A 10,410-nucleotide genomic window follows, 5' to 3' on the forward strand; every position below is an offset into this window, starting at 1 on the left:
TCAATTCCTGACATGTTTCACTCTCTAAAGGGTTCAATCATAGAGCTATAAGCACAGAAGAGACATTTATCCACTGTTGAGCTTCGTGTAGCATGGCAGTGTGAGGCCTTGCCACTGTGAAAATGTAGGAGAAAGTGATACAGGGTTTGCACATATGCAGAGTGTGAGGCTCCAGATTGTCATATTTGATCAGAGAAACCTTTCTCCTGGTTTTGTAATTTCTGAATCAGGAACTGAAACTCCGAGTCGCAGTCTGAATGTGCAGCTGTTCACAACCTTTATAATCAAGGCCTGACAACAGTTCAGGGGTTCACTGGAGAGACAAGAGGTCTCTGCATAGGTGTTAGGAGGACCCCAATCCTTTTCCAGGAGTCGGAGAGGCTTCAGAAGGAAGCCAGAGCGTTTGTCTGCACAGTACAGAAGCAGACAGTGACATAGCAGCAAGGAGCAGGAAGAGAGCCAAGGTACTGAGTGTACTGGATCACTGAGATGGGTGCGATAGTCTGGAGGATCAAAGCAACAGGCTTAAGCAGTGGCGTTGATAGAGAGGGCTTGAGTCATTTATGTTCGTGTTGAGGGTGGAGACCCCTGCGTGGGAAAATTATCTGCTGTATGAACTTTTTCTGTTTTATTAATAAAATTGAGCCAACAAGACCCTAAACATCAGTTCTGGAGTAGACAGAACTCACTGAGAAGCGCTATCATTGAGCGAAAACGCTCAAACCATTACAGTAGATATGAGGAAAATATATAAAAAGGCAGTTTAAGGGAGTGCACTGGAAGTTCTTATGGGCAGCAACCTTTTGCTAGACTTCATCAGCTTTCATGTTAAAATGCAAATAGGGGGAGACATTTGAGATGGTGAAAATCTGAAGAAAGTTTAATTACTTCTCACTGAAGCTATGTCTGCATCCGATAAAAGATACAGAAGGTGAAAGACCTCTACTGAGCAAAGTTATTCCAGTTTATTGGCCTGTAGGTACAGTATATTCCCTAGTCTCTCAGGTTTATCTGTGTGGTATATATCTATCTGTGTATGGTCTACAGAGGTAGTAAACATTTTCAAAAACAATTTGCCATCCAAACAGAGAAGGGAAGATGGGGTGTTAACTAGGGTGAAAAATTGAAATCCTTGACATTGATACAAAGACTGGGAGGCAAAATTGGTGATATGCAAGCCTTTTTGGACCAGAGGCTTTGCCCACAAGTTTATCTAAGAAGACAAAGAGGAACTTTTAAGATCAGTCATTATTCAGATTTTAATTTGCACTATAGTTTAAATGTGACCTACTGTAAGTGGTGGGGCAAGTAACTTGCCACTATTTTCTTGTATTTAAAATATGCTTTATCACTGCAAGAGGAAGGATTTTTCCTCATCCAGACATAAAGATCGGAAATTCCTATTGTGAAAGGCTAGAGGCTTTTGGTTTGGCAGAATGTGCATTTCAAATGTATAGCAGGCAATTTTTACCTATGGGTGACTGAATGTTTGCTGCTTTGACCTTCTTAAGTTTAGCACTTTGTTTTGTTAAAGCGCTTCTTTCAAAATATACGTGCTCTTCCTGGGGGGAGGTGCAACATGGTGAAGTGGCAGTAAACACTCGAATCTACACGTTTTTGACATCAGTTTTTATGCACATATGGTGTGAATGAGGCCTTAAGCCAGCCAAATTAGAAGAAACAATCCTTGGGACAGAAACTCTGAACTATTCAGGAGGGCCCGCGGGGAGTCTGTCAGGAGCCTAATGAGGTCCAGATACCACGTCCTCCAAGGTCGTTTGGGTGAAATAAAAATCACTGGACTGCCCTCCATCTCAATCCTGCGGACTAGACGAGAAAGGGGTTTTAGAGGTGGAGGAAGGACCTGCATCAGTTTGATAATTAGTGTAGCACCCTGGAGTTTAGGCAGGGTTACTCCTCACAAATTTACTTACCAGGAGTAGTTGTCCTGGTTGATTGTTAGAGATCTGTTGATTTCTCCCTAAGTTTTGCCTTGTTGCACTTTTCTATTCCGCTAGCTGCCGGCGGGAGAACCTGTCGTGGTCAGAGGTAGAGGGGAAGCTGTCGCCAGTAAGAGACTATCCCCCTAATTACCAGGGACCACAGTGAGTATCTGAAGCAAGTACCAGAGCAGCATTCTCACCATCTGGGGACGGTGAAGAATCAGGAAACTTCAGTGGGTATCAAGCCAGGGACCCAGCCAGCGGAGGTGACGCTTGCAGAGCAGCCTTGTGTATCAAGCCAGGGACCGAGCAGGCCAGTGGGGTGAAACTTGAGAGGTATGTTGAGTGCCAAGCTAGGGACCCAGCAAAGAAGCAGGGGTGATTCTTGAGGAAGATACTACCGTGAAGATAAGAGGAGCTAAAGGGATTCAGTGGCTGTGAAACAGCGGGTCTTGTGAAAGACCAGGAGCTCAGTGGGCTGAAGAACTACAAGGAGAGATTGTAGTGAAAGTGAAAGGAACTGTTAAGTTTGTGTTAGGAACTGTTAAAGACTGTTGCCATAGGAGAGAGCATTCCTGCACATGCAGATGTGGCATCTTACTGGATGCCTTTCTCTGCATGGCTGTCCTCCTATTGAAGTCTCGGAGTCTGCCAAGTGAAATTGAAACTACTTAAGGGTGTCTTGGCCCTAACCCTCTTTCCCCCAAAAGTTTGTTAAGATAAATAAACTCTCTTTTGCACGGAAATCTTTGTACCTAATGTAACGTGTTGAGAACCTTCAGATCCACTGTGGGCAGATTCCACCTTTTGCTTTATGGATAGTGAATACGTTCGAATGGAGAACACTGGAATGTTCCCCACAGGGCAGTTACATTTTTGTTACAATATAAGATAGCCAGTCACCATACAAAATGGGCTGCAAAGGCAAGTGGACAAAGGTTTTAGCAGTTCTAGGACTTTTCAGAGAACCCAGGCTGGTGACCTTTGGTATGGCTGACACAAGGTGTTCCAGGTCAAGACACTGGGGGTTATTTACGAAAGGCAAATCCACTTTGCACTACAAGTGCAAACTACAAGTGCAAAGTGCACTTGAAATTGCACTGAAAGTGCACTTGGAAGTGCAGTCGCTGTAAATCTGAGGGGTAGATCTGAACTGAGGGGAAGCTCTGCTGATTTTATTATCCAATCATATGCAAGCTAAAATAGTTTTTTATTTTCCTCGCATGTCCCCCTCGGATCTACAGCGACTTCACTTCCAAGTGCACTTTCAGTGCAATTTCAAGTGCACTTTGTGGATTGCCTTTAGTAAATAACCCCCACTGTCTCAATAAGTACTGAAATAGAATCCTTAATTTTATGGTATATGTCAGTATACTGTGACTCCTTATGTACCAGGCCATCAAAAACGGACAAGGTACAATGCTCATCCTCCTCAGTGTAATGTGTTGCTAAAGGATAATCAGAGATGGACTCTGGACCTTTTGCAGCCCCTGCATTCTAAGACAGCCAACATGACTGAAATTGTCCTAATAAACTCAGACATAGTAGCAGAAAACTCATCTTGATAAGAAGGAGGGGGGGGGAGGTCTGAATGGGTTAAAGAGGCTTCTGAGGAGTTTAGTGACCAAGGCAGGGAAGAGTGGCCCAGACTTTTGATGTCAGGTGCCCTAGGGGGTGTGCTACAAACCCCTCACCCTGAGTGGTTAGCTGATTGTAACTTTTAACGACCACTGGGCTGCCCACCCCCCACCTCTGCATTTACCATCCACCAATGTGGATGGCATAGAAGTGAGGGATTGAGAGGGGTTTTCATGGGACACTGCCAGAGCAGGAAGGGTTAATGCTGTCTGTGACATATCACTGGAGGCAGCTGTCAGCCCAATTACGTCCCAAATGATCAGGTAACAGGAGAGAGTGAGCCAGTCTGCACACATGCTCCAAAATGGTGTGTGTATGCACAGTATAAACAATCAGAAGGAGGTTGCACAGACTCATTATGCAACGTACACACGGTCGGACTTTTCAACCGGACTGGTCCGACGGACTTTCCGACGGACTTTTGACAGACTTCCGACTGACTTTTTTTATGAACGGACTTGCCTACACATGACCGGACTTTCCAGCAGACTATGTCCGCCGGTCTTCCCGACGGAGTTACGACGGACCTTCCAAATGAACGGACTTGCCCACACACGAACAAGTCCATTCATTTTGAACGTGACTCGGGTACGACGGGACTAGAAAACGAAGTCAATCTCGCCGCTTTTATTGGCGAGATTGACACCTTGCGAGCCCCGTCGCGGGGCATACCAGGCCCTTAGGTCTGGTATGGATTTTAAGGGGAACCCCCTATGCCGAAAAAATGGCGTGGGGTCCCCCCAAAATCCATACTAGAGCATGCACAATCCTATCCGAGCACGCAGCCCGGACGGTCAGAAAAGGGGGTGGGGACGAGCGAGCCCCCCCACCCCAAAGCACCTTGTCCCCATGTTGATGAGGACAAGGGCCTCTTCCTGACAACCCTGGCCGTTGGTTGTCGGGGTCTGCGGGCGGGGAGCTTATCGGAATCCGGGAGCCCCTCTTCTCCCGGTGTCCGGTTCTTCTCCCGCTCTCCGGCCTCTTTTCCCGGTGTCCGCTATCTTCTGCCGCTCTTTTGCTAGCGGTAGCCCGGACTTCTGCGTCGTCTGTGGGAGAAGAACCGGACACTGGGAGAAGAGGGCGGAGAGAGCGGCGAAGTCGGAAGAAGACCCCCGAAGTCGGAAGAAGACCCCCGGAGCTGTCTAATAAATTACTTTAAAAACCTGTCTAGTGTGTTTTTTTTATTGACACTTTTTCCCTAGGTTAATGGGTAGGGGTACGATGTAAAGGGGGCTCCCAGATTCTGATAAGCCCCCGCCCGCAGACCCCGACAACCAACGGCCAGGGTTGTCGGGAAGAGGCCCTTGTCCTCAATAACATGGGGACAAGGTGCTGTGGGGTGGGGAGGCCCACAGGGCGCCCCCCTCCCCCAAAGCACCCACCCCCCCCATGTTGAGGGCATGCGGCCTGATATGGTTCAGGAGGGGGGCGCTCGCTCGTCCCCACCCCCTTTCCTACGGGTCTGGTATGGATTTTGGGGGGACCCCACACCGTTTATTCGGCGTGGGGGGTTCCCCTTAAAATCCATACCACACCCAAGGTACATCGTCGCTTCACGCTCACCGCAATAGGAAAAGGTGTTTTTCCTATTGCAGCGAGCGCGAGATGCAGTACCCTGCCCTTTGCTTTGTATCTGGTCCGTCGGACCAGTATACAGACAAACGGGCTTTCTGTTAGGAACTGAGTCCGGCATAGTTACGACGGAAAGATTTGAAGCAGGCTTCAAATCTAAAGTCCGCCGGATTTCCGACCGAAACGGTCCGTCGGAAGTCCGATGCAGACCACACACGGTCGGATTGTCTGCCGGATTCGGTCCGTCGGACCAGTCGGACGGACGGTCGGAAAGTCCGCCCGTGTGTACACTGCATTACATTTCCGGCACTTGCTGGGAATGTAACGGTCACATTTGTTGTGCTCTCAACCGAACTGTCAAAACATCCAATGGTTGGTGTCATAACTGATCACATGGCAGTTGAAGAATAAACAGAGGCCAAGATGGCAGCTTCCTTGGCTGAAAATGATAGGAGGGTTTACTTCCAATTTAAGTTTCAATAGAATAGAAATTGGTATGTATGCTATTTTCTCTAATCAAGGTAGAATGTGCAATTACATACATTCTGTTGTCATGTGGCGGGTGTAGGGTCTCTCTGTCATAATTGGTTTGTACAAGGAACCATCTGCATATAAAAGACAAACATTATGTTAGCCAATGAAAAAATATATAGAATTAAAGCTAGTTGTCGAGGAATGATTAAAAACAATCCTCTGTTTCACATGATATACAGTATATGTTACATAGTGTATAACTATACAATTTAGGGATTACTATTGTACATTGCATGCAAAGCTTATAAACAAAGAACCTATAACAAGCACCTTTGTATCATGTGTGTTCCAGCCAATGGAATAACTGCTACAGGTGAGATAAAAAGGAAGATTGAGGGCAGAGATGGGGCTCTGATCTGGGACACAGGAAAACTACCTGTGAGGACTGCAATGTACTCTAAAATATGTGAGTAGGTAGCTGGAACCAGTGTATGTTATGAGGTGGCTGGGAAGATCTCACCATCAGTAAAGTCAGCCATAGACAGTTTAAATCTCGAACCGACCGAGATTCGAACCATGTATGAGATAGCTGATTGCACCCAAGTTGATCAACCGATCAACTTGGGTTCAACCAGCAAGTCGGGTTTTTCATGTAATTATTTCCAGTGGCTATAGCCGCTAGCAATAATCATTGTGTGTTCTCCTGGCCGGTACTCCCCATGCCCCCCCCCACCAGGAGAACATATTGACAACACAGAAGGGATTCCCCCATCAACACTGTCTATGGCTGGCTTTAGACTACATTTAAATGTGTGGCAAGATTGCCGCATTTCTAAAATGTGATCTGTGTTTGGGTCGCTTTTCATAGACATTTGACAGGCGGTGCCTGTTTTAACCCCGCAAATGCCAAACCATTTCACTGCAATTGCAGAGCAGCCTTGGCATGGCCCTATTCACTTGAATGAGAGGTGTTTGTTGGTGGTACTGTCCTCCAAATGCAACAATGAAGCAAAGGATCACAGCTTCAGCATTTGAACACCCCTATCCGCTGTCTTTGCAGCTTAAAGCTGGATACACACTATACAATTTTCTGTAGATTTTTTCCTTCAAATTTGCCAAAACCATATAATATGAGGTCAAACCTTAAAGCCCCATACACACTATTAGATTTTCTGCTTATTTTCGTCTTCAGATTTACCAAAACATATAATATGAGGTAAAACCCTAAGGCCTCGTACACACGGTTTGATTGTTGTACGACCGAGCGTCTGATTTTTGTCAAAAACGCGTGTGTAGGATTTTGTCTTGCATGCTAACTATCCGCAAATTTTGACAAACACAAAGGTAGTGACGTACTACAAGAGTATATAAAAGTTATTTTCTCAAGCGCCACCCTTTAGGCCCCTTCTGCTAATTTCGTGTTAGTAGAAGTTTGATGAGCGTTGATTTGTGATTTTCAGATCGTACAAAAAAAATGCCTTTTAAAATACGTTTGGCATAGCTACATCAGTATCACCAGCAAAGCAGCTTCATTATTATCCCATTAAAGATGATGAGCATGTGCGCTGCATTTTGAGATTTCATCAATGGTAGCGTCATGAATGTTAATTCTACATTACGAACGGCAATTTACAAGATTGAACTCTTCCCAGTCATTCCTTGATTCCAAGCATGCGAGTTTCTACTTTTGTGTGACGATTTCTGTACTAACCATCTGAAAATCAGAAGTTGAGTTCACATCCAACAAAAATTTTATAGACTGCACATCCAGCTTTTTGTCTGACGAAAAAGTCAAATCGGCTGTCGAAAGCACCGTACTAACGATCTGAAAATCCGCAGACAGCTTGTCTTACAAATTTTCCCTTCTGATTTTCGTATCGTTCTTACATGGCTTTAGACTGAGGAGAATTAGTCTGCGGTAAGAGTTTTGCTGAAGGAAGCTGTGCCCCCCCCCACAAAGCAAGTGTCACGCAATGTCCATCCATCTTCAATCACGCCGCCCGACGGACCTGAAAAATATATAAAAAAAAAAGCTCTGCCTCAATGGGAGTCCTCCTGGCGACTGCTGTCTTTTCGCTTTGACAGCTGTTATATAGGTAAAGGCGGGGCCACTCGGTGATGTAACCGAGTGACCCTGCCCCTTCTGATGTCATGTGATGTCATCCGGTTACGTCAGTGGGTGGCCCCGCCCTTGCCTATATAAGAGCTGTCAAAGTAAAAAGACAGCAGTCGACAGGAGGCCTCCCATCGAGGCAGAGCTTTTTGTTTTCTATTTTTCAGGTCTGTCAGGCAGCGTGATTGACGATGGATCTACATCACGGGACACTTGTTTGTTGTGGTTTTTACTTTTTAACACTTTTTTTGGTAAATGGGTAGGGGTACAATGTACCCGGTACCCATTCACATGGGGGGGCGGGATCTGGGGGCCCCCTTGTTAAAGGGGGCTTCCAGATTCCATTAAGCCCCCTGCCTGCAGACCCCGACAAACAATGGCCAAGTTTGTTGGGAAGAGGCACTTGTCCCCATCAACATGGGGACAAGGTGCTCCCACTCCCCCATGTTGAGGGCATGTGGCCTGGTATGGTTCAGGAAGGCGCTTGTTTGTCCCGTCCTAGCCTGACCTCCAGGCTGCATGCTCGGATAGGGCGCTGGTATGGATTTTGGGGGGACCCCCACGTCAATATTATTTTTATTTTTGCCATGGAGTTCCCTTAAAATCTATACCAAATCTGAAGGGCCTGGTATGGACTGGGGGGGGGGGGGGACCCTACACAGTTTTTTTTCTTGATTTTTCATATATATTCCCGGGAGTCGGCAAAACATTACAGATATGAGCAAGTTTGGATGAAAATGTTTCCTTTCGAAATGTCATTATTGCTGTGGCACTGGTCTACATATCGCACAGATGCGCCACTTTACAGGAAGACTAAGGGGACCCCCAGGAACGATATTTAAAGGAATATTTCATTTTTATTCTTTCACTTTAAACATTATTAAAATCACTGTTCCTTGGAAAACGATTGTTTTAAAAACTTTTTTTGCATTGATACATGTCCCCTAGGGCAGTACCCGGGTCCCCATATCCTTTTTATGGCAATAACTTGCATATAAGCTGTAAAACAGAGGCGGCTCTCTAATTAGGCGAAATAGGCGGTGGCCTCAGGCCTCGCAGTCATAGGGGCCTCGCACAGCTGGCTCGTTTACCTAATAAGAGAGCCGCCTCATTCAGCAGCAGAGATCTCCGTCCCGAGTCCCCTCGCCCTGCTACAGGGAGAGATAACAGGCTGCGAGTGAGACGTGTGATCGGAGCTCACATACATCTCCGGATCACAGGGAGGGAGGGAGAGCCGCTCAGTGTACAGCCTGCTCTGACAGATCTCCCCCCTCCCCCTGCTGCCCGCACAGCCAGACAGAAGAGGAGAGAGAGCTTCTGCTCCTCCTCCTCCCGCCCTCTCCTCCTGTGTCTGCCCCGCCCACTCTCCTCGGCAGTGTTCTCTGTTCTGCCTCAGAGAAGGGGATGTGTGGGCGGGAAGATTCAAACTGAAGCCCAGCAAAGAGAAAAGGACAAGGGGAGTCTGATCCATCCATCCATCCATCCGGTCCCTCCTGCCTCCCAGTGAGTACACTGATGTAGGGGATGCTCTTCCTTCCCTTCTTCCTCCACCCCCTCTCTTACTTTCCATTCTTTTTGTCTCTTTCTTTCTCTTTCCTTCATTCTTTCCCCATCCCCCTCTCTTTCTTTCCTTCTTTCTTTCTCCATCCCCCTCTCTTTCTTTCTTTCTTCCTTTATTTCCATTCTTTTTGTCATTCTTTCTTTTTCTCTTTCCTTCCTTCTTCCTCCATCCCCCTCTCTCTCTTCTTTCTTTCTTTCTTTCTTTCTTTCTTTCTTTCTTTCTTTCTTTCTTTCTTTCTTTCTTTCTTTCTTTCTTTCTTTCTTTCTTTCTTCTTTCTTTCTTTCTTTCTTTCTTTCTTTCTTTCTTTCTTTCTTTCTTTCTTTCTTTCTTTCTTTCTTTCTTTCTTCTTCTCTCTTTCTTTCTTTCTTTCTTTCCTTCTTTCTTTCCTTCCATCTGTCTTTCTTTCTTTCTTTCTCTTTCTTTCCTTCCATCTGTCTTTCTTTTTCTTTCTTTCCTGTCCATCTTTCTTTTTTTTTCTTTCTCTTTCTTTCCTGTCCATCTTTCTTTCTTTCTTTCTTTCTTTCTTTCTTTCTTTCTTTCTTTCTTTTTTTCTCTTTCTTTCCTTCCATCTGTCTTTCTTTCTCTTTCCTGTCCATCTGTCTTTCTTTCTCTTTCTTTCCTGTCCATCTTTCTTTCCTGTCCATCTTTCTTTCTTTCTTTCTTTCCTGTCCATCTTTCTTTCTTTCTTTCTTTCTTTCTTTCTTTCTTTCTTTCTTTCTTTCTTTCTTTCTCCATCCCCCTCTCTTTCTTTCTTTCCTTCTTTCTTTCCTGTCCATCTGTCTTTCTTTCTTTCTTTCTCTTTCTTTCTTTCCTTCCATCTGTCTTTCTTTCTTTCCTTCCATCTGTCTTTCTTTGTCTTTCTTTCCTGTCCATCTGTCTTTCTTTCTCTTTCTTTCCTGTCCATCTTTCTTTTTTTTTCTTTCTCTTTCTTTCCTGTCCATCTTTCTTTCCTGTCCATCTTTCTTTCCTGTCCATCTTTCTTTCTTTCTTTCTTTCTTTCTTTCTTTCTTTCTTTCTTTCTTTCTTTCTTTCTTTCTTTCTTTCTTTCTTTCTTTCTTTCTTTCCTTCCATCTGTCTTTCTTTCTTTCCTTCCCTTTCTTTCCTTCCAT

General features: G+C 45.3%; 1 protein-coding gene across 3 annotated transcripts in view; it reads right to left on the reverse strand.

Moving 5' to 3' along the window:
• The window catches only part of LOC141109028 (N-acylethanolamine-hydrolyzing acid amidase-like), a 73,233-nt gene that overhangs the window by 37,734 nt on the left and 25,089 nt on the right, over positions 1-10,410 (reverse strand). For all 3 annotated transcript variants that reach the window (XM_073600985.1, XM_073600991.1, XM_073600998.1), the window contains exon 7: positions 5,696-5,758. In XM_073600985.1, the coding sequence (XP_073457086.1) occupies positions 5,696-5,758 (63 nt within the window). The remainder of the gene's footprint in view (positions 1-5,695; positions 5,759-10,410) is intronic.

Source organism: Aquarana catesbeiana, linkage group LG01, assembly GCF_042186555.1.
Source record: "Aquarana catesbeiana isolate 2022-GZ linkage group LG01, ASM4218655v1, whole genome shotgun sequence".
NCBI classification, from domain to species: domain Eukaryota; kingdom Metazoa; phylum Chordata; class Amphibia; order Anura; family Ranidae; genus Aquarana; species Aquarana catesbeiana.